Raw genomic sequence first — 25,375 nt, 5'->3', positions numbered from 1 at the left:
CCGCCCACTCGCTGCACAGCCGGCAGTTCGTTCTCCAGCTCCTCACACTAAACTCCCAAACTGTCATCACCACTGAGCAGCTTTTCAGTCGGCAGCTGTGAAAGAAGAACCTAAACTACCTGGAATCAGCCAGAAATGAACCCAATACCATTCGCCAAACGTGTAGTCTGATCTTCAGAGCCTGAACAAATCAGACTGAGCCATAAAAATACCGCAATATCAAGTTTAGCTCAGTTTTGTCAGTTTTTGCCAGATCAGTATTAATGTTGTTTTGTTCCAGCCAGTCTGTAAAGCATCTTACAGCCCATTTAGTTCGGCGAATGGCGTTGGGTTCATTTCTGGCTGATTCCAGGTTGTTTAGCTGTTCTTCCGTCTCAGCTGCTGACTGAAAAGCTGCTCAGTGGTGATGACAGTTTTAGTGTCGTCTCATCTTCAGAGTCTGACCAAATCGGCTGTCGGTCCAATGTGACCTTAAAAGTGTGCATTTTCTGTTTGTGGTAAAAAGTAAGAAGTAAAAATGTTCAAATAGCTTGAGCGTCTCCTACAGCTGTCAAAGTCGCTGCTTAGCAACAGCTTCTCAGCGGAGTGATACAGTGTTTGTGAAAAAGCCGTGATGTTATGGTGAAATAACACCAATAACCAATCAGCTTGTGTGGCCGGAACTAAATGTTGTATAAAGGAAGACAATAAAGTGCTATTGGTTCCACCAAGAAACATATGGATGGCGTGAATACAGACTTATTTTTAGTATTTAATATTATTTACAGCGTGAAGTGCTGCGGCTGCTGCTGGTGTTGTAGTAGCGCATCAATCCAGTTGGGGGAGCTGCGCGTGTAAGAATCACCAGAAACACGACGAAGAAATACTGTTAGTGTTTTGCCTGATTTCTCTCTGGTTGTTGAGATTAATGTGAGGATCTTTGGCGGCTTTTAATGGCTGAAACAAACTCTTGGCTGTTTAAGGTCTTCATTACCAACAGAGGGACGTCTAACCGATGTTACAGTGAAGAAGACGGATGTTGGTGGTCCTGAGTGGAGACGTTTGAAGGATAAAGACTGAAACCGCATCAGCACCATCATCATCACCGGCCTGGCTTTGTGTTCATATGGAGGAGCTGAGGAGGGACTTTGGGGTTTAGGACAGATTCTGATGGGACTCTGTATCTGCTGGACCGGCAAAAGCTTCAGCTGGTTAGTCAGCTGTGCATAAATAAAGGCCTCTGTTTAGATTTCATTAGTTTAATGCAGATGTAGTGAATCTCAGTAGTGAGTCTGCTGCCCATATTGACACTGGAGTAACGCAGGTGAGCTGTGTTCACCTTTAAATTATGATTTTTTAAAATGGGGATGTTCGATAATATCAGAATCATATCAGTGTGGGCAGATAATCCGACAGAGTTTTAGTTTTGACTGATATTTCAAATATGGAAGAGCAGAATGTGTAAATAACCCTGAATTACTGTGCTGAAATATATGCATTTTGCTGCCTAGAAACAAATTTTAAATATATTTGTATTGCTGATACAAGTAGATCAACTCCTAATTTCCACATTTTATAAATGTAGATATATTGGAATATATAAAAGTAAACATATAGGCAGACATGTACATATAAGATATCAGCACGGCATCTCCAGTTTAAAACAATCCGTTTTAATAGTAAATAAGTGAGACCATGTCTGATTAACACGTTAAATTCAACCACAATTCACAATTTTTACTCGGTCATGTTAAGCAAGCTTCAATATTTCATATGATTTAAGAGTCTGAGTTCTTGTTAGTTAAAATGTATTGACTTTTGCCGGCCTCTAAAACATCCTCTGATTTTTGATTACATCACCGTGCACCAGCAGGCAGAGAAACTAATATTACACAATATCATTAACCCCTCCTCCTCTGCCACGCCCACCAATCATCCAGCGAAAAGCGCTGAGCTATAGATCGCGATCACACCAGCTACTCTAGAAAGCATCAGCATGGGCAGAAGGTGCGTATTCGGATGCTCGCTGCCAAAACCCTTGTTCCCGTTCCCCAAAACGCCGTGGTTGAGGGCCCGGTGGCTGGAGTTTGTCCATTTTGAAGAGGGTGGGATAGTGGAGAATTCCAGATTATGTTCGAGGCATTTCACCTCAGACTGCTTCAGAAATTTGATTCAGCACGAAATGGGATTCACCGACACTCTGTTGTTGACGGACACGGCTGTCCCATCAGTGTACACAGTCGGTGCCTCACCTGCTCAGAAGGTGAGTAGGAAAAGACTAAATCTGCTGTTCAGTGGCCGCTAGCTTATAACATCTTAAATGCATCACTGTGCAAAAGTGAGAGACCACCTGTCATTATTTAACTTCCAGTCAAAATGGGCAAGGCATTTCAAAAAAGCAGAGAACGGATGAGCCTTTGCGACGATAAACGGTATATGTGACATTTTTTGTGAAAATCATATTAGTATGGCATGGTCTGGTGCTCTGTATTTAAAATAAAGGAATCACTAAAATGTAAATAAAGCATAGTTTGGCTTTTTAATATAAAAGGTCATACAAAATAAAATAGAAAACAAAGTAACTGATGATCCAAAAAAGGTGAAAAGGTTATTATATGGTTTATCGTTGGAGGGGCTCAAATATATAAATGTTTCACAGAAAATTACACAAAAACCTGAACAACTAAGTATACAATTTTTTTCAGTATTTAACTTGTCCACATGTTGACTTTGTTATAGACCTCCTTTCAGTTCCTCAAGTAAATCTGCAGACACACCTCCAAAGTTCAGTCTTAGAAGCTGGTTGATCATTTTCTGAAGTAATCAAACATATTCAGTGATGTTGAGGTCTGGACTGTGATGGGGTGGTCAGTCCATTGTTCAGCTTCTTTGTTTGATGTGTCCGTCTCCTTTTCTCAGTGAGGTTCTTCTTGAACAGCTACACATCCTTTCAGACCCACAGAGCTGAGTGGTCTTCTCACAGTGGAAGGATGGACAGAAACACCTGTGGATGTTTTCAGATCTGAAGCGGCTTGATTTTCCACTTGCTTATGCATGTGGATTATCTTATATTTAATTTACTCAGAAATATCTTCTGAAAAATAAATTATTTGTACTTAATGGTTGTTTTTGACTGGAAATTCAATAAACGAAGGGTGGTCTGAGACATTTTGCACAGTACTATGTATATATCACAAGTTAAATGGTTAAAGTTGTAAATTTCATAAGTGCAGAAACTTCAGTTTATGCTTCAGTTTATATTCGAACAGTCTTTAAACTGGGAAACTTTAATTGGATTTATGGAGACATACTGAGTAGAAATAACTGTGTTCATAGTTTCTGATAGTATTTTTTAAATACTACTAGAAATTTAGTCTGTTCCAATGTATCCAATCTCAGAAAAACAAAATATCGTGACGTATATCATGAAAATGTTTACGATTTTGTATTTTTGCCACATCACACTCCTAAACACATAACTAATATTTTGTTGCCTAACGTTGTCTAACGTCTGCCTTTGCTCTTCGGTGCAGCCGATAACACGAGAAGAAGGCTGCCAGTGTGAATGTCCATCTACCAAGAATGCTGGTGTCCAAGTGATGATCTCATCTCCGAGACCCAAACGACGGAGTAAAGGTAGCTAACATTGGGCCAGGAATGAAATGACAATCATGAAATTTTAGCTGATGATTAATTGCCATATAAGTAGTTGTAATTAAAGATGTGATGGTCTATTTGTTCATTGCATCTTCATTGCAGCTGTTAAAGTACAAACCTAAAGTGGCCACAGTGGCTGATTTGCTATCTTGTTTCATAACTGTTGGTACTTATTAGCTCCTGAATTGACAACAGACAAAACTCAAGCCACAATAAACAAACATTACCCATCTTAAGTTTTTGTTTTGTGAGATCCATGATGCACCTCTGTGTGTTTGCTTCTTTTTATTTACATGAATTTGCCGAAAACCAACTGATGAACATGCACCCAGTTCACATTCAGTTTGTAGCAACGTAAACATGACTGTGAAAGCTAACGACTGTGGAAAGTGATTGCAGTCAACTTAAAGCTGTAAGATTTTTTATTACAATTGAAAGAGCAGCATTACTGAGTTAGGAGGAAAAAAACAGGCTAAAATGTGTGAGCATGTGCTGCTGTGGGTCTTCCTGTAAAGCCTGAACTAATAATAATACTACTAATAATAAATTAATTAATTAATAATCATAACTTTTCAGACCACGTCATACATCTTTACGTATTAATGTCACACACAGACTCAAAAAGAAGGTCCAGCTCGATGTTTAGGTCTCAAATACAAAGTCAACATTATAGTGAAGAAAGATGTGATGACAATAGTAGATAATTCACTCACATCCTCAGAAGACACATCCTTCAGCAAGTTTTGACCGAGTTCTCTTTTAATTCTCTTTCAATTTGATCGCAAACATTCGATTCATCTGCTCGGTGAAGGGCTCCAAAGCACGTTCTAGTACACATTACCTCAAGAGAGGACTCAAAAATCCCCAAATCATACATAGTGTAACTTTACCATGGTTCAGTCAGCTTAATTAATTGTGATCAGGCGATTAAGTAACTGTGACGGGCCTAACATTTTATGTAATTTTTAACAGTTTATCTTTAAACAATTTTAAATGTAACTTTACACATTTGTGTTGTGTTGCAGAGATTTGACTTGAAATGTTTGTGCTGTAACGTTAGCCATTCAGGTAAAGCCTCTGGGATGCTCTGTGACCGTGACCCTCTCCGAGGACAATTTCGACACCAGCCTCGACCCCCCGTTCACCTCAGCACCAGCGAAGCGGCTCCGCATGGAGAAGAAGTAAGTTTTTGTGTGTGTGCATGTGTACCGTACATCTGCTAAGCTACACTTTGGGCAGTAATACATGAAGTTTGGTGCAAATTTAATGATGAGATCTTCGAGCTCTCTAATCTCATGCATCTAACGTGACATAAAATCAGATCTATTTTAAGCTTGTTTTGCTTTAGTACATGTTACATGATGGTGAAACAAGAGAGCTCATTTTTAAGAATGCCATGACTTCATGTCCATTAATGCCTGATTTCCATACAGTACTTGTTTACGTTTACATTTACAGCATTTGGCAGACTCTCTTATCCAGAGCGACATACAACTTGATCATTTTACACAGGTAGGTGAAGGTAGTGTTAGGAGTCTTGCCCAAGGACTCACTCTGGTATATTGTAGGGTGCTTACCCAGGCAGGGATTGAACCCCAGTCTACAGTGTAAAAGGCAGAGGTGTTACCCACTACTCTACACCAATATAGCCCTCGGTAGTGCCATCAAATGCACTTGTATGCAAATATTTGGGCATCCCTGGTCAAATGGCATATTCCTTTGATTTTCTAAGTGAAATAAGTTAACACATTCTGCTGGACAGGTATGTGAACACACTGGCCCTTATTCATCAAATCTGAGTGAAAAATGGTCCTTCCAGTGTTGTTGTAGTTAACCTACTTAACCACTAGTGGGTGAGTATCTTGGCTCAGTCTCAGCTGACTCCCTACTCCCTACATAGTACACTATTTATGTCATTAAATAACGACATCTGCTCTCAAATAGTGTATTATATGTGTAATAGAAAGCCTTTTGGGATTCAGCCATAAGATGCACGACATGTAGTGCACTATCTGAGTGTAGAAGCCATAGTTTTATGACTTAATGCACAAAATACCCTCTAGTATTTGGGGGGTACCATGTTGGCTGGCTACTCCAGCGTTGGCTGACTTCTAACTCATTCACCAGCGGCACTGATACTTCAATGGCAACAAAATGTTTGGTTTCACAATTCTGCTTTTGGAAATGCTCTCTTCTGGTTTGGTCATGCGCTCTTCTACACATGAATTGAGCGTGTACACATCTCCTCTTTTGTCTTTAGTTTGAGAGATGAATAACAATTCTTTCCACCAAACTCTTGGGAAATTTGGCAAGTTTTCAGATTTACAAATATGCTACAGCATATTATAGAGGTGTCCTGGGCGTAGTTACAGTTGCTAGGCTGCAGTGCCACCCTGAGGCAGACTCTCCTGTGCAGAGAGGCAGGTTTCATTGCACTACAGCACTTTTGATATTAGCTAAACCTGGGTTTCAGGCGAGATGCTGATATATATGATGGACAAGGCAGAGCAGCCTGTCCTTTCACTGAAAGTCCCAATTGCACCGAACAACTGCTTCACCTCAAAACTGCCTAAGAAAACGAGAAGCTAAGAGAAAAAAGAGAGGGCAGAAAGGAGTTTGACCGAGTGAGAGAGAAAATGAGGGTAAACACTGGTGTCTGTCTGTGTTTTGGCTTGTGATCCTGCCTATTGCCCATTTCCTAGTACCATTTCGACACCTTGGGTTGCCAGATATGAAACAAATTGTCTGGCAAACACAGCCCGCTGCAGCCATGGAAGCAAGCAAATAAACTGGATCAACAGAGATAACAGACTCTATCTGACCTAAAAAGCCCTGGCATCCTTCTAAAAAGCTCATCATTTTAAAATAACCAGGTTAATAATAATAATAATAATAATAATAATAATAATAAAATCATCTTGAATTATTATTATTATTTAATCCTTTATATATGTATTTTACAATTTTAATAATAATTATAAATAGTGCAATTATTATTATTATACATTATAAAAGCATATATCAATACATATGTATACATAGTTAAAAAAAGGTACATAAAAATAATAAAATGAAAAAGAAATAATAAAATTTTAAAATGATAAAAAATCACTTTTTTGAAATTATGTGATTGCTTATCTTTATTGATAAATTATTTTTGGTGTACTAAACAACATTAAGCATTGAATTTTGTTTGCTGTGTCATTATTATTATTATTATTATTATTATTATACACTGAAACCACTGTTTTATATAATTGAGAAGCTTCTACTTCAGATATTACAGCGCAGTGTTTGGAGTCACAGCTTTATTCTCATCATTTTCTATACGGTCACAGAAAAGTATTTATTTTGAAGCTATAAAGTGACCGACAGGCCTGCGGATCAAATGACACAGTCCAGTCACTGTAGAAGCTCTGAGGTGATCTAAAACAATGTACATGCCTTTATTATTGGACTGAAATCACTGAATCAGCCTGAAATGAATGGAACTGAACAGGGAACCCTGTTTAAAAAAAAAAGACCTTTAAAACCAATGGTTTTGTTTTCTAATGGGAATTGGCTAAATGGATACCATGAGTGACCACTTCCTGTAGGGCACCTTTAGATCCCATTAGGAAACCACAAAAGCATCTGAAATCAGTCCTAGAACACCTGTTAACACCATTAGAGTCCTTTACACTGTGATATCAACCCATCAGGACAAACACTAAACAAAATACTGACCACTGGACTCCACCAGGAACCAACAGAACCCTTTTTTCAGCAGGGAGCTTCTCTCAAATGGTCCTGTGGTGTCCAAGCCCTGTAAGCTGGGGGCCTGTTTTTTTCCTTCAAGTCTGTTTGTGTTTTGGCCTGTGGTCCCGCCCACTGCCCGCTTCCCAGTACCATTTCGACTCCCCGGGTTGCCAGATGTGGAACACACACTGACAGGCAAACACAGCGTGGTTCAGCCATGGAAGCAAGCAAACGAGCCGGATCAACAGAGACACCTTTAGACTCTACCCGACCTAAAAAGCCTCGGCATCCCTCTAAAAAGCTCCATGACCAGAGACGCGCCAGAACGCGAGTCAATATTGGCGATGCGTTTGAAAGATGGAGGCAGCTTAGAGCCCAGAAGGACTTTAAGTCAGATGCCGAGCTGGCTGATTTTCTCCTGAACAGGTGAGCACTGAGCTTCGGATAACCTGGTAATCTGTGTCAAATTGAGCGGTATGTTATCGGGGCCTGGAAAACAGTAACTCCAGATCCAGGGCGTGTATTGTCGGAGCAGTGGGCTTTTGTTTTCGGGATAACGGGGGGCTTAGATTTGGCTGTACATAACCAGTTATGCATCTAATGTTAGCTAACACTGACAGAGTTTAAAAAAAAACACGAGGTGTTTTATAATTTGCAAACAGTAAAAACACTGCAAGCGTATACATCAGCTACATTAGCTGATCGCTTACAGTGGTTGACTCGTCGTCGTCGCTTGCTGTTGTCAAAGTTTAGTGGGTTCAGTGTCGTCAATCTGGCAACCCGGCTGAGCTTCGAGTGTGGGAGTGGAAGAGGAGGAGGGAAGGAGCGAGGGCAGGGCAGATGACTCTCTCCAACACTTTAATTTGGACTGCAGTACCAATGTTAAACGCTTTCTGTCAGAATTACATGTTGTTCTGTAATAGCTGCTGTCCTAAACTCGGTCCTAGCTGAAGTTGCCATGGTGATAGGGTTTCAGAGGTAAAGTTAGGGTGTTTCTGTAAATACGGCACCAGAATGGGGAGAGACTTAAATACTCGAGACTGAAGACCGGATTACTGTTTCAAAACATATTTGAAATGATTGATAAAACCTGACAAAAACCCAGCAATAGATTGTAGCGTTCAGTAACGCACAAAAACACATCTTTTTCTGGCTGTTCTGGCTACTGCACCTGCGCGGTAGTGATGTGTCGTTAGCGAACGAATCGACTCTTTTAGGTGAACGTTGGGAGCCGACTCGCATTGAGGAGCCTTTTTTGTGATTAAGACAAAACAAATGGTTTCTCAACCTCACTGTTCCCAACACCTGCTTCTGTTAGTCAGCTCTTGGCCTTGTTTCCAGGTGTGTCTCGCTAGTTATTCTGATTTTTGCCTTGTTTGTTGATGACTGGTGGTTGGTTTTGCCTGTATTTTTTTCTGCAACTTTATTTGTTTCAGAACGTACATGATGTAATTTTAGCTAATTAGAAAGTAATCGAAGGTTGTGAACTCGGGTGCTCAAAAAACGGACAGTGCTGTTGAACGAAGAGCCGTTTGGGAGTCGAAAGAGTCGGCTCGTATGGGTGAGCTGAACCGCTTGATTTGACTCGCTGAAAAGAGCCACGGGGCGGGGGGAGTTTCCCGCGTGTGGCGTTACCAGGCAGCTGATTGGCTGCTTTCCTGAAGGGCGGGACTTTCTCTGTAAACAGTCGCCATGTTGAGCGGTGTGAGTTTTCCCATTCATATTCCGAACAGTGTCGTCTGTCCTCGTTTCTGCCTCCACGCACTGTGAAGAAGGAGAGAGAGACAATAGGTCAGTGTTTTGTTTGGTCGGTCAGCCTTGGCAATGCTTGTCCTTGAACTTGAAGGACACTGGCAGGAGGGCTGTGTTGTTTAGCTGTGGAGCTCAGATGTCAAACATCTTCCTCCAGATTCGCTCACTTTCCCCACTTTGATAACTCTGCAGAACAAGGTCCCCCCAGTCCCCTCACGGCGTGCTGAGGTTATTGACCAACTCACAGCCTCGCTGACACTGTCTGAGCAGGTCACTCCACTGACGACCGCAACAGTTTGTCCTGCCCATCGAGCGAGCCTGTGGGATATCATTACTGTAGGTTAGCGTAGTAACGTGTGTCTGTGATGTTAATTCAGCCTTAGTTCAAGTCTATCGTACAGTCTGTTGTATTGCCCACTTTGATATTACTGCTTATCTGTCTGATAAGGTGAGTTAGACTATCAGAATATCCTAACTCTACTCTTTTAATGCTGGTAGTTATCATTTTCTGATAAGGTGAAGTTGGCTTCTTATTCGTCAGCTTCTTGCTCGAATTTTCCCGTTCCACCTTAAATGGTGCAGCAGTTACAATCTGGCGCCTCAGGTGTGATTTAGGCTGCCAAAATGTCCTGCCAACCTACAATTTTAATGCTGGTGCCATGTTCTGATAGGGTGATTTAGGCTTTCAGAATATCCTACCTGTAGTTTTAATGCTCGTAGTATTTTCTGATGAGCTGATTCAGGCTATGAAAATATCCTACCTGTAGTTTTAATGCTGGTGCCATGTTCTGATAGGGTGATTTAGGCTATAAGCAATATCAAAATGTTAATGTAGTGCACCATAGCGCTCAAACACTAAGCTACAACAGTTATACTGTCATTATAAATATGTACCCTGTTATTTTAAGGTTTGTGCATGCTAATATTGGGTTATTTTGCTGGTTAGGAACTGTTATAGTCTGTCCTCATGCAGGGACTTTTATTCTGGAGGGCGAGCTGCAGCCAAAGTTTGTGTTTTGGTAGAAGCTCAAATGGACTAGACGGCTATTCAGTTCTGGTTCCACACTTACGTTCTGGCGCCTCAGGCAGAATGTAAGGTGGAATGGGAAAATTCAAACAAGAAACTGGCGAATAAGAAGCGACTTCAGGCTCGTCAAACATTAAACTATTCAGCATTTGAGGAAAGGTTTTCTGGGGGAAATGTGAGGAAAGCAGCTATAGCTAATGCTTAAAGCAGAGCAGAGTAAGTCTGCTTTTTCGTTCATATTTTTTAGCCTATAGTACGACATTATCACATACTGAGACATACTGGGCATTAAATCTTGTGGCTCCCAAGGTGGTTTGACTTTGTTGAAAGGACAAAATGGCTCTTCTTATCATTTGTGTTGTGACTCCTGACCTAACCTGGTTTTTAATGCAGAGGGAGCTGGTCGGATTTCTCGCTCATCCAGTGGTGTTTTTTGTTATCAGACTGTCCAGGCGCTGCACTTTCCCACTTCCAAGTTCTACCTTTTGTGTTCCGTCAACATTACGTTATAAATGAAATATTTGGAAAATCGATTTTTGACATTTGTGAATCAATTCAGAATCGTCCACATCCCGATGCATCTAAGAATTGATTTTTTCCCCCACCCCTAATAGCTAATGCAGTTACGTTTTTTCCTCCAGAGAGGTCACCAATTCCCTGAATTTGCCAAGCTTACAAAGTGCAGCTTTAAGTTTCAAATGGCTCCCTACTCTCTATGTAGTGCACTATGTGAGTTAGAAAATTGTAACTAAATAGTACTCTTTATATACAATATGGCTTGTTGTTTGACATATTAGGCACTGTTTGGGTGTAAGGAGCTGTTATTTCAAGATCTACATAGTGCACTATGTAGGGAGCCGTTTGAGACACTGCCGAAGTCTATCAAATTCAAACAATACAGACAAACCAAACACTGGCTCTACAGAGTGAGTGCCTGTTGCGATTTTATGTTGAAGTGGCAGCTTGAATTTGGTTCCGCTATAGCGCCAGTTGGAAGACATAGAAAGAAGAAGAAGAATAATCAGTGGCTGCTGCCAGTGCTGGCTAATAAAGCTGCGCTCGGGTGCAGATGGGTAGCAGATTGTTTACTAGTAAATACGACTAATATTCAGTTTGGGTGCTTGCTCATACGTACACCCACCACACGGAGGAAGACAGCATGGAGATCTGGAGAATACATATCCTGCTTTTTCTCTGCTGTGGTAAAGAGCACACAGATCTGTGGAGCCCTCCAAAGGACATGGGTGAAAAAAAGACATGGGTTAAATTATATCAGAGCTGCGTTTGAAAAGGGTTTTGAAATGCAACAGACTGTTTCTAAAGGAAGGATTAAAATATATATATCCAAGTTATTCAAGAGCAGCTTCCTGGACAATGGCTTTAAGCGGATGCATGCAAAGTGTTTACAGAATAACTTGTGTGTCAAAATAGAAGACGTCCAGATAATTCTGAAGATGCTGGACCCAAGAAACGTAGCGCTTACCACAGCAAAGCATCTTAATCGATGCAAGTACTTCGTGAAAGGACTCTATTACATCTGGCTTTTTCATTCATGTGACAAGTTAAAACCCTTTGGCCTCTGTATAAATGCAACCAAATGGTGCTCTGATATAACAATATATATATATATATATATATATATATATATATATATATATATATATATATATATATATATATATGTGTGCACATATATATATATATATATACACATATATATATTGTTATATTATATCAGAGCACCATTTGGTTGCATTTATACAGAGGCCAAAGGGTTTTATATATATATATGTGTGTATATATATATATATATATATATATATATATATATATATATATATATATATATATATATATATAGAATCCCTAGTTGTAAATATGGCTCAATTTACAAGTGGGAAAACTTTGTATTTCCCAGTTTCTGACACCACTCAAACGCATTTTGTGTTGTTGGAAGTGTGATAAGCCAAATTTTGACAAATGGAGGATCAAATTATTATTTATTCTTGAAGGATGGGACGATTGCAGCATGACCAGCGAACTGATTGGCTTCTTTTCTTGAAGGGCGGGATGATCGCAGCATAACCAGAAAACTGATTGGCTCTTCCTTGGAGGGTGGGACATTCTCCGTAAACAGACGCCTTGTTGAGCAGTACAAGCTTTCCCGTTCGTATGTCAACCAGTGGCAGGTCTCCTCATTTATAAAGTCTCTGGTGGCTTCAGGAAACAAAAATGCAATGGCAGATAAAGAACCGCCAGCATGTAAAAAACTACCCATCCCTATTTTGCCAACAACAGCGTACACAACAAAGACATGTAAACAGAAGAAGACAAATGAAGAAAAGCATGCTAAAAAGAAAGAATTAGACAGAGCCCGAGATAAAACAAGGGCAAACCTTGGAGCAGCTTTTCAGAGGTGGAGGGCGCTACGGGACCTGAAAGGCTTCAGATCCGATGCAGAGTTAGCCACATTTCTGCTTGACAGGTAATTACGCCACTTGATTTATGTTTTATTTGATTTTTGAAAAAAAATTAACCACAAAGCTAAGATGATAATGGTTATAGTAACACCCCGTAGAGTACATCTCATGTTACTCATTTTACTGAATAGATATTTCTGTACATTACTTTTCATGTCAAAAAGATTGAAGTCTGCCTCCTCTGTGGGGGGGGGGGCATTGAAGGAGTACAATGAAAAAGGAGGAGGAAGGATCAGGAGGTTGTATTCATTCAAATTTTAAAGCCCACTCAGGTCCACTCTCCTCTCAGTTCTACCTACTGTGGCTTGAAAGTAATTTTAGTGTAATGTTAAAAAAAGCTTTGGTGCTCAAATTAGCTGACTCACTTAAACAAATTTCACAATTTACAAGGCTGGTAAAAGCTTTTTCCTGATTTTAAAATCAAATCCCTGCATAGGGGTTCTACTACATGCTTGGAAAGGGAGGGGTGAGGGAGCGGTGCTCAGCTGGCTGCATTCTGTAACCTCACTGCTAGATGCCACTAAATATTGCCCACTACTCATTTAAAATTCAACTGAAAAATGCGTATTTGCATTTCTGTGTATAAAGGCTGAATTATCTTAAGGGTCTGACTGACATAAAAAAAGAAAAAAGAATGCCAGAATGTATTTACATCACTGTTTTCAAATTGCGTTTTCACTGTCAGCAAGGCACAGCTGTCAAACATTCGCTGTGGATGGGACTTTTTAGTGCAGGGCGTGTTTTAAGTGTTACTGGAGCATTAGCAACCGCTGCTGTTGTCCTACTAATGAATCTGATACGTTGGGGTGTTGGTGCTCCTCTACTTGCACAAGCATCCATGTGATGTTGCGGCCTTTGATATCCGCTGTGGTGTGCACAGAGTGACTAGCGCTGTCAGCGGTGTTGTAAGAAGGTTCATCACTTTGCCCTATGGGGATGAACTGGAGATGGTAGGACCATGAGTGTTAGAGCAAAAACATGTTCAAACACACAAACTGCTAATATTGATGAAGTCAGAATTCCAGATAGGCTGGGTCAGGTAATGTAGATCGTCAGGAAACATGACATTTTAAAGAAGTGCCCAAATTGCAAATTAAATTGTTAATGGGATCTGCTCTTCAATAGAGAGTTAAAAGGATGAGTTTGTGTAGATGTTGTCAATACGCCAGTTTAGCAAAATCTTATTTTCCAACCGAACAAACACAGAGATCCCCTGTATGTTTTTGTTACATGCCATTTTACATACGGAATATAGTGTATGTGTATATATATATATATATATATATATATATATATATATATATATCATTATAAATGATTTAATAATGTTAAACATTAACCTGGATAATGACAATATTACCAACAGGGATCATGGAAGCTATTGTGTATGACTCTGTAACACTCACGTGTAAGAAATTTTAACTAGATATCATGAACATTAGTATCTTTATTACTGATTCTTATTTTTAAACTGAATAGGCTAATTAGATTTTAGATTATTACTTGTAGTTTATGTGTGAAGCATAAATGCTTATGCTGCATTTACATGTTGGACAGCAAATAGGATATTTTATTGTTTTCAATGGATCAGCAACAGAAAATCCTCCCAAGGGAACGTTCTGTCAGGAGTTTAATTATTGCCTAGCTATTGCCGTCTGCTGTGGCAGTGGAACAAACCAGATTTATTTATCTATTTATTTTGTTTTATTTTATTTAGGGAGCCATGAATGCTGAATGTCTTGTTGAATTGAAGGCGTACCCAGTATTGTACAAAAAGGCCACCATTGTCTCCAATGACAATCATCTATTTTTGCGGGTAACGCTGCCACCATGGCAATGTTTCCATGGCTGAATGCCACAGTGCGTCGTGTACCGCTATGAGGCGTGGAACAACACTTCACTGCCAACATGTGAACACAGCATTACTGACTATTATCTAAATTCTGCTGTAAATTCCTGTGTTGCTATTGCAGGTTTGCTAAAGGAGGATTCTTGGCAAACACTTCCTGTGCTGCATCGAGAATTGAATTGACCTTAACAGATGAGTCAACGGATTCAGATTTTGAGAGGTAAATGCTAATATGCTTTGTTTGGGTTTAAGAAGGATTAGACTGAAAAAAAAATGTCATTGTGAACTGTACTCTAGTTTAATGTGTGGACAGGCTCGTGAATACACAACACGAGGCAAAGCCATAATTCTATGTGAATTACTGATACTGATTGGCATGCTGATTAATCAATCGAATGTGCCTTATACATTGCAAAAAATGGTTGAAATTATTTTATTATCCATCATATTTGATGAATGGATGGATAGATAGATAAATGTGGCAATATGTTGCACAATAACATAACTTGTCATTATCAAACAAAAATACTGATTTTATTAATTAGTGACCCAATTACAGGGTTGTTCAAAGTCCAGCCTGGGGACAGATTCATTTGCTTCTGTTTTATAATATATATTTTTATGATATAATTTCATATATATTTGAAACAGTGTATACGATACAGTATGATATTGTTCTGTTCGGGGCTGGTTTCCTGAGCTTAGTTTAAGCCTAGTCATGGACTGTATTTTCCTCTCAGTGGAAAATCTTCATTTCGTCCAGGACTATGCTTAATCCCTGTCCTTAAAACCAGCATTTGATGTTTAAAAGTAGTTTTGATATACAAACATCCAAGTTCTCAAACTGGGGGCGTTGGGGGCCGCTAAGGGAGCTGCAGAAGCTGTACGTCCACTTCGCAAATTTTCATTTTCTCAGTTTATCAAATATGCTTCAGCCATACGTAAAACTGGTTCTTTTAAGTGTTTGAAAATGGTAGATGTTGTTAAACGCTGTTAAAGTGAAATGCTTGCTAACCAATCGCAATTGACTATAATAATGCGACTCTCTTAACAAGTTATCTGTAATGTAATAGAACAAAGCCACATCTCTATGTTCAGGTCAGCAGTAGCTAGAAATTGGACAGGAATCTAATGAGATACGGTCCTCATTCGATAAGTGAAAGTATCGACAAGGGGTGGGGGGCTGAGGGGTGCTGCAGTGGCACTTACTATCCACAGAGGGGGCTGGTGTAGTGGATGACACGCTTGCTGTCAATGCAGGAAAACGAGTTTGACCTCAATCAGAACTGCTATAAGGCAAGACTCATAGGTTTGGATTTACCTGTCACTGTAAACTGCTGTGAATAAAAGTGTTTTTTAAGTAATCACAGTAAATGTTGCTTTGTCTACTCTGCTAAATTTGTAAACGTAAGGCAAGGGTGTCCAGTCTAATGTAGAGTGTCCAGGCAAGGGACAATGTTTCGCTTCACTAACTAGATTGAAATGAGATGAACAAAATATAAACTTCATTAGATAAATGAATCCTTTATTTTGGAGGAATAATTTGCATAAACTACAGTGTATCACAGTGTGTCATATCACAACACTTACCATGGCTCTCAGCCCCATGGCATGATACCAAGTATCGTGGTATCATGCCATGGGGCTGTAGCGATCCCCACCCCCAGTTTGCATGGTTGGCTTCCTCTTGTACCGTAGTTTTGTTTTAATCCATAATTAAAAAGTATTTTGAGAATCTTGTATGTACACAATACACCGGTTCAGTGTTGCATTTATCCTTTTGTGCATCTGAAGGAGGGATTATGCCTCGGATGTTGGGGACGATAGTGAGTTACCACAGAACGGACAAACAGCACCGACGGAGATAGAGTTGGTAAGTACTGTTATGTAGATTCTCTGTTAATGGGGTTCAGCAACTACTCAGTTTATTAGCATTAGAGAAAAATGCATGTCTTGTAGTTATTATACACTGGATCACACAAGGAATCAGTGTGGTTTATTCTTCTCTTTCTAATTCTACGATTTCAATGTGGTAGGAGTTAACAAGTAGCATGACAAGTAAGCCTTCGGCAGCTCTACAAGCCAACAGAAAAGGTGAGCCTCAGCACTGCCCAGTCTAGTGTTATCACAGCTGTAGCTTTATTATTTGAAGCTGTTGTGTTGAAGATATAAATGAATGATTACAGTCTTAGCAATATGAAATTTCTATTAATATAACTTTACCCATTCAATTTATTTACCCATTTGTCTGGTTTTGCTTTTGTCTTTTTCCAGATTTCTCAATGAGGTCGTCTTCCACTCCAGACGAAGAAGAAAATTCTGACATATCTGAGTATGTCGCCTTAATTTTACACAGTACAAGTTTGCCTGCTGTCATACATGTAGTGCTATTTTTAAAACTATAAGGGGTTATGACATCTTTCACATCAAACTCATTGACCGTTTTATCAGAAACACCTACAATATATGTGCATTTTGTAAGTTTAGAGTTACAGACTGTAGCCAGTCTGTTGCTGCACAATTTCTCACTGGTTTTCGTACATAAGAGACAAATGTCTAAAGGTTTTGACAGAACAAACTACAGGTAAGTGTCAGAGTCTAAGATTTTATAGTAATTAAATAGTAATGTGAATCTTAATTAAAATAATAATATAGTAATAGTTTGTTTTCTATCCCATCTTAAATAGTGCAGCAGTTATCTTCTGGCACCTGTACCATTTAAGGTGGAATGGAAAATTCAAGTAAGAAGCTAACTTCAAAGTTCCTCCCAGTTTGTTTATGTCCATTTCCCCCTGCTAAGCAGGTCTCCCCGGCAATAATGCCAACAAGCTGGGGGGGTAATGACTAGCACGTGCTTCCTCACAGTCATGTGGAATACTGCTGCACTGTTTCAATCTGCTGTTAACGCAAAGTCATTGGACAGCTAAACACACTAGGAGAGAAACATTCACTTCTAATACTGTTACAGCAGCTAACAGATGCCCCTGTTGCTGAGCAATGATGGGATAAGGAGGACCATCCCACCCACCCAGAGAGAGAGAGGGAGAGGACAGTTATGCTATCTTGAACTACCCGGCCACAGATGGCGGTGGCATTGCCTGAAAACAAACTTGAAGTGAAACACTTCTTAACTTTCCCGCTTCTCAAAGAATTTGTTGACAGTTGCAGCCCTAAATAATAGTACAAAAGTGCAAAGTTCAAATGACAGATAATAGAATCCATTGCCTTCGATTACCAGCTGTTTTCTGTTGTCATGGACGTTTCATACGACTCTGTATGATGAGTGTTTCTGATGAAATGGACAAAAAGATGGAGTGTTTTATGTAGAGTTTCCATTATTTTGTAGACCCCCTTTTACCCTATTTTTCATCTAATATATACAAACCCCATTATTTTGGAAAAGTTGTGAGATAAAAACAAGAATCTTTCTTCTTAATTCTCTTGAAAGCTTCAATTTTTTTAATTCCCTTGTAACTGACAAAAGTACAGGAAAAGATTTTTCACTGACAAACTTAATTGTATTTTGTAAATATAAACAAATTTAGAATTTGTTCCCTGCAGCACACTCATAAGTGTTTGGACAGAGGCATGTGTACCACTGTGTAACATCGCATTCCTTTTAATTACACTTTTTAATAGTTTGGAAACTGAGGGCACTAATTGTTAGAGTTTTGCAAGTGGAATTTTTGCCTGTTCTTGCTTGATACAAGACTAAAGCTGCTCAACAGTCATCGTCTGATTCTCCTCTTCATGATGTGCCATACATTTTCAATAGGAGTGGCAGGCAGGCCAGTCAAGCACACACGCTGTGTCTACGAAGCCTCTTTGTTGTACAACATGAAGAATTAGGCCTGGCATTGTCTTGCTGAAATAACCATGGACTTCATGGGAAAAAGACGGTGTCTTGATGACAGCATATGTCTCTAAAATCCCAGTAAATGCTTCTGCATCAAGGGTACCTTCACAAGTATGCACCTCACCCATGCCGTGGGTAATGATGCCCCGCCACATTTTGACAGATGTTGGCTTTTGCACCTTTCGCTGATTAAAGTCTGGCTGGTCACTTTCGTCTTTGTCACAAAGAACTCAATGTCTGGTTTTCTCAAAACCAAGCTGAAATGTGAATCTGACCACAGCACACATTTCCACTGTCTTTGAGACCATCTGAGATGAGCTTAGGCCCAGAGAACTAGGCAGTGTTTCTGGATAGAATTTGATGTGTAGCTTTCTCCTTGTGTAATATAATTTCAGGTTGCATTTCTTGATGCACTGACAGACTGTGTTAGGTGACAAGTTTTCCAAAGTACTCTTGAGCCCATGTGGCTGTGTTTAAAACAGCAGTGTGATGGTTTCTCATGACATGGTGTCTGAAGGCTCGTGGGGCTTGCCCTAGACAGACTGAGATTTCTCCGGATTCCCTGAATCTTTTCACAATATTATGTATGGTAGATGGTGGAAGACCTAATTCTTTACAATCTTGCATTGAGAAATGTTCTTTTTGAACTGTGACAGTTTTCTCATAAAGTTTGGCACAAAGTGCTGAGCCATGACCCATCTTTGCTTGCAAAGACTGAGCCTTTAGATGCTCCTTTTATATGGTGATATAATATCCTCACCTGTTACCATGTACCAACATAGTAGCGTACAAGTCAACTATATGTCAGCGTACATATGTTTGGTCACAGCTAATCCTTGGAGCTACACAACAAATAAAAGCTTTCATAAGCACAGTTTTCAACCATCATGACCTCAGTTTGCATGATATCCCTTAATTAAATAGAGAGGTTGGGATATTGCATAGGTTTGAGAACAGTTTGATGAGTAGGTAGAAATGTTTAATCGACTCAATGTTTAGTATCGCTAGAGGGAAACTATCATGACGTGTTTGTCATGTGTTTTGTGTTACAGGAGCAGTTATGTGAATTTAAATAAAGAGGTTTTGGTGCTGCTGATGTTTCGCTGTTTGGAGTGCTCCAGTGAGTGCAGTGTTCAGGGGAAAGGCAAAGGAGGAAATCTCTCTCTCCGACAGGAGTGTCTGATCTGCTCTAACTGCAGAGTATGGACTGCTCAAACCGTTCAAATGCCAAAAGACAAGGTATGTCAGGGGAGGGTTTTTTTCCCTTTCATTAAACACTATAACCAGTTTTCATATGTGTGGAAAAAATCCAAATGCATCTTAAAATGCTTAAAAACTGGTTAGTGTAATGAATCTTATTAAATAAACACCTTATTGCAAGTATTTATGCTGGTCGCAGTTGTTTTAGCTGATGGCAATTGTTTTCCATAGGTATTCTTAACACTTATGTTTGTTTCAAACAGAATTAGAATTTTGCTTTTTATGCATTGGGTTGAGGCTCAGTGCAGAAATTGCATTCATTGACAGTCATCATTTTTACAGAAACAACGAAACTTCTAAATGGTGTTATAGTATGTTTAGAGAGCAGAGGTGGGTATATGTTTATTTGATCTCTGCTTGTGTCTGTTGTGAGTTGGGAGCTGTTAAGTATCAACAGTTAGAAAGCAAGTTGGCCAGTTTGGCCACTTTAGGTTTATTCTTTAATAGTTGCTTACAGTGAACAAAAACAGACAATTGCTAACCACAGTTATTTATATGGCAATTAATTGTCAGCTACAATTTCATGATAGAAACAGGCCTAGATGCAATTAGCCTAGACTTCACCTAACGTTAGCTTGCTAGGTAACTGGTTGCTGTTTTCCCCAAGTAAGTACTACATATTTTTGTTTATTATTATGCATTTTCTTTATTTAAATAAAACACATTTTTTTGATCTGACTGGACTTTTCATTTAATGAAATGTCTACCAGTGCTGCCCCCAAATATTAGGTTGTCTTTAAAAACAATTTGGTGGCAGTGGCATTTAAAGTTTGCTTTAACAGTGTTCCAGCTTGTGGCCACATTCTGTAAGGCAATAACAGCTATCTGTAGCTGATAACTATTGAACATGCATTCTATGACATGTAGCAAGTCAAAGTGGTTAAACTACACGTAATATGGTTTAACGTCTGCTGTATCCTTTTCTCCATGGATCTGGTGCGGCCTTAATTAATATGAAGTGAGAGTCAAAGGAAATCCAGAGATTCTAGAATACCTGGAGCTGTGCATCACTACATGAGTTGTACTTGCATACACTGCATCCCGATTGCAGTCGTCGGTCTATTTGTTATGAAAATTATATCCAAATATACCTTTAATGGCAGTTTAACCAGCTTTGTTTCTTGGAAAGTATTCAGTAGTTCTATATGATTTTCCCCTCTATGTTCTCTTAGCTTATTATTTTGTCTTCTCTCCAGGTACCTGATGTGCATCTGACAAATGTCAAGTGTGATGACCTCTTGAACCCTGAGCAGAAGGCTCAGGAGACCAGTCTCTTAACGCAGACGCATCAGGACAGAACGTCTGTGAATGCTGTGCAGGAAGAGGCAGGTGCTAGGAGTGAAATCACAACTTTTGTAGTAAAAGAAGAAATTGAATGTGATCGTGAGAATGAAGCGGGGAGTCTCTTGATGGAGACGTATGAGGATACTCTTCCAATTTCCTCAGTAAAAAAAGAGGACAGTGTTGATGAGGCAGGTTTTAATGGTGCGTCCGCAAATAATGAGACAGCTGAACCATCCCACATCTGCTTGACTGATCAGAAAGAAGAATTTCCTGATGAGGATGTTGAAAGTGACCAGGCAGACGATTCTGAAGATGATTCCGAGAGCTTGTCGAGCTCGTACGAACCCATGGACAGCTCAGATGAAGATTTTTCTGAGACTGAGTCATCCAAGACGAAGGTGTTTCAGAACACCATTAAACCGGTAGTTTGGTGTGAGGACTGTGGAGCTGTTGCAAATATGCACTGTGGACTTCGGCGGCACCAGAAGATCTATGGCTGCGCGCACTGTGGTGCGGAAGACAGTGTCCAGAGCTGCAGTTTCTCTGTTCATTTTAGTGACATTCATAGTTTTCATAAGCATGCTATGGACGTGCACGGTGCCACAGAACACTTTTATGAACGCACAATCTGCCAGGATTGTAATAAGACATACAGGGTGCACACTGACCCCAACAAAAAGGGCCATGTTTGCGAGAACAAGACCAAACCCTTTTCCTGCCATTTGTGTCGCAAACGCTTCGCTACCAAAATCGGCCAGAAGGTGCATTACCGCAGACTGCACGGAGACTACACACACATTTGCAAGTACTGCATGATGGTGTTTAATACAAAGATGTCCAAACTCGAACATGAGCAGACTCACAGCAAAGATGAGCTGACCTACAACTGCCCAGACTGCCCCGAGAAGTTCAAAGACTTTATTAGCCGTAATCAACACCTGAAGAGCCACAGAGGTCGGAAGAAATACGTCTGCCACACGTGTAACAGGACGTTTGTTTCCCTTCAAAGATACGAGAGACACATGCGCATCCACTCTGGAGAGAAACCTTACAAGTGCGGGGTCTGCGAGCGTTCCTTCAACCAGGCTGGTCACCTGAAGTCCCACATGAGGCTCCACACGGGAGAGAAGCCCTTCATGTGCGAGCAGTGCGGAGAATGTTTCAACCACAACGTCAGCCTGAGGAACCACCTGCAGCGGCATCACGGCAGCGATTCCACCTCTGTGCCGGTGGAGGAGAACAAACACAAAGGTAGACCTGCGAAGAACTCAGCAAACAAAGACCAGCGTAAAAAGCGAGCAAGGAAGCGCTCTTCCAAGGCTGCGGCTACTGAGGAGCTGGAGGTGGAGCTGGAGCTTGAGGAGGAGGAGGATGAAGAGGAGGAGGACAATGTGCAGCCTGATCCAGACCTGGACTATTGGGAAGAGACTGAAGAGTCAGACGCTGACGAAGAGAAGGAGAAAAGAGGCCGCAAGAGGAAAGCGAGGAGGAAGAAACAAGGGAGAAGACAGAAATGCACGGTCGATAATGACCACTGATTCAAAGCGGACACTGAATGCTTGGCTGCACTGTAAGAAAATAAGGGGAATATTAACAGATATTTCAGCTTTTCCTGCATATCTCGGTTGTTGAGAAGTCATTCAGAGTGGGTTGATGTGAAATTGCTCATTGTAAAGTAACTTGGCAACCCTGATTTCTTTACATGGTGGTGATGGGAACCAGGGGTTGCAAATATAGCCATTTTCTGTACTATCCAAAACCACTAGTGAGTCTACACATCTAAGTTTTATAAGTTTAGTAACTTTGAAGAGGGTAAAATAGTGGTAAATCTGTTCTTTGGGGACTGTTTTCCTTTATTACACCCTGCATGTTCTTATCCACAATGAGTGGATTGAAAAAAATGTTTTTTAAACAAAAAGCATCTTCAAACTGTTCTAATACAATGTCTCAGACATTAAACACCCTATTCAGGTGAGGGAGCTTTTAGAGGCATGAAACTCTTCAGACGTCTGGTTCCTATCACCACCACTGTGAACAATTCTGACTCAGTAAGTTTCTCTAGAACAGAGCATTTCACACCAAACCACTCTGAATGACTTTGTTTATCTTAGTGGTTTATTAATGCAGAAATACTGGAAAATCAGTGGAATTCCCCTTTAAATTTTCAGACGTGTAGTTTGTCCAAGGAATATGAAAGCTGGTGCTTGATCAAAATGTGACCCAGAACTGTCTAAAACTGCAAGAGTATTTCACTAAAATACCTGAACAGGAACTGGCAAAAGTACAAACGGACTAACTGAAAGTTTGCTACCACTTGATGTCATAAATGTACATCGCTGTATGTTTTAACAGTCGCTGTCTTGCACTGTTGCTGCTGTTGTTTGAAAACCTCTGTTACTGCAGGACCAGATACTGGACCGGCATTTACTTCAGTTCCTCACTGATTCTTATACTTCAGTCTTGCCAAAGATCCCTTACTTTCTTAAAGGTAGTGTCTCAAACGATTAATAACATTGATGCTATTACTCATCCTCAAGAAAAACATGTAGTGAAATAAAACCTGAAAATAAAGCTCTTTCTGTAATAATGAGTGTAATGAATGGTTAAACCACTAGAAGTTACTCTTTCATCTGTTTTTCGGTGCCTTTTTGGTCCTTTTTAAAAGTCGTGTTGGTCAAGCTCAGGCAAGTTGTTGCCTGTATCAAGACGTTTTCATGAAGTGACTGACCTAGAATGTCTCTCTTAGTACATCTTAGTACAGCCAGATTATGTAAAGGATATGTCCCATTTCTAGTTTGATTTTCTTTTTTTTTGCTTATAAAAAAGCAAATGTTTTATTATTATGTGACTTATAAGCCTGTTTTCTCATCAGAACTTAGTTTTCTGAAAAAAAAATGTCTTTTTAAGAAATCCCTTAATTCAAACTTGTAAACAATGTGAAAAACCTGAAGGATTATGATTATACCGCCTACATCCATCATTTCAATTGTAGGAACAACCCTATAGGGACATGGCACATTTTAACTGTCTGTTGGACTAAAAGTCAAAAATTTATGAAGTTAATATATAAGTTCAACATTATTCACCATATTTTACCAGTGTTTTTAGACATTACAGTGCCAATATTTTGATTTCATGTTTGAAAGTATTCTTTGGTTAGCCATGAAGACTGCTTGCCTGGTCTACCATGTCACTTGATTTTTCTAAATTAACCAGGATATTTTTGTTTCTTGATAACTGTTATTTTAACACACTGTTATTTTAGTTCTGTCTCAGATTTGTTTGTGTAGATTTTTCAGTCCAATTATGACCTGTTTTACCGATATTGACACCTCCTGTGTCCCTGTGTGGAAGGAAATCCAACAAACTCCAGATGCAAATCTAGTCAACTGTAGACCTTTTGTTAGCTCTGTTGTGTAACTGGTAATGCAAATACAAACAGCAAAGAAACACATTGACTTCTCTGTGCTGGGTGGTGAAAAGTTGGATGATCAGTTTCACATGACTGGTGCTTTTACATTAAATGGTTATCTAATTATTTATCGGCTGCTTCATTAAGTCCACCTCCTCGTATGTACACTCTTTGTCCATTTTATCAGCTCCACTCACTAAATAGGAGCACTAGTAGTTCTACAATTACAGACTGTAGTCCATCTGTTTCTCTGCATACTTTGTTACCCTCTTTCACCCTGTTCTTCAGTGGTCAGGACCCCCACAGGACCACCACAGAGCAGGTATTATTTTGGTGGGGGTTCATTCTCAGCACTGCAATGTCACCGACGTGTTAGTGTGTGTTGCACTGGTACGAGTGGATCAGACACAGCAGCAGCCGCTGTATCATACGAATAATTGCGAATAAACATGAATACAGATTTTTTAACCAGATTTTTTCTTCAAAAGTAGTTGATATATTGTGATCTACTTTGAAGAGCAAAGTCTGGTTCCTGATTTCTCTTCAGTGCCTCTAACCGTCACATGAATTGTTAAATTCTATCACCAGCACACTTCATTTGGCTTAATGAAGGATTGATTAGATAAACCAGGTATTGGATGATAACTGCAAATAATATTGGGCTTCCCCAAGGAGAGGTTTGGAAATGACTGAACCAATACACTGACACAAAATCACTACTTGTTGTAGTAATATTATTTGTATTTATTGTTGTGTTTTTCTGAGGAAAAAAACTACTCATTGCCCAGATGCACAATTTTGCAGATCTAATTTTCTCCCTGTTTTTGTACAGTACTTTGTGCTTTTGTTTTGGCACTGAAAAATTAATAACTTGTATTTAATGGCCGTTCTGACTGGATGTGTGTGTGAGTGAATGAAAACATGACATTCTGACATGGCTGTGGTTCAATGATACAATTTGTATATGCAAAGTGGTGCCAGTCACTAAAACATATCCTGAAGAGTGCAACAGCAACTCTGTAAGTTTCTCAAATGAGAAATTCTGCCTTTATTATCAGTTAAAACAGAAATAAACTTTAAT

The 25,375-nt window shown here is 39.7% G+C and overlaps 1 protein-coding gene across 6 annotated transcripts; it reads left to right on the top strand.

Annotated features, from left to right (window-relative positions):
- Nucleotides 1–861: 861 nt before the first annotated feature.
- On the top strand, nt 862–23,484 carry LOC118825941 (zinc finger protein 470-like). Of its 6 annotated transcripts, XM_036596807.1 has the most exons (9): nt 862–2,242; nt 3,513–3,615; nt 4,697–4,817; nt 14,607–14,702; nt 16,277–16,355; nt 16,519–16,576; nt 16,757–16,814; nt 19,391–19,577; nt 20,795–23,484. In XM_036596807.1, exons 1-9 carry the CDS (start codon nt 1,976–1,978, stop codon nt 22,418–22,420), a joined length of 2,595 nt encoding a protein of 864 aa, XP_036452700.1. In that variant the 5' UTR covers nt 862–1,975; the 3' UTR covers nt 22,421–23,484. The 6 variants fall into 6 exon arrangements, with proteins under 6 accessions (XP_036452700.1, XP_036452705.1, XP_036452704.1 ...); XM_036596811.1 differs by lacking the exons at nt 862–2,242; nt 3,513–3,615; nt 4,697–4,817 and adding exons at nt 7,741–7,800; nt 12,218–12,638; XM_036596808.1 differs by lacking the exons at nt 862–2,242; nt 3,513–3,615; nt 4,697–4,817 and adding exons at nt 7,819–9,165; nt 12,218–12,638.
- Nucleotides 23,485–25,375: the final 1,891 nt, after the last annotated feature.

This window comes from Colossoma macropomum, unplaced genomic scaffold (genome assembly GCF_904425465.1).
Source record: "Colossoma macropomum unplaced genomic scaffold, Colossoma_macropomum, whole genome shotgun sequence".
Taxonomy (NCBI): domain Eukaryota; kingdom Metazoa; phylum Chordata; class Actinopteri; order Characiformes; family Serrasalmidae; genus Colossoma; species Colossoma macropomum.
This window is presented reverse-complemented; position numbering and strand designations above follow the sequence as displayed.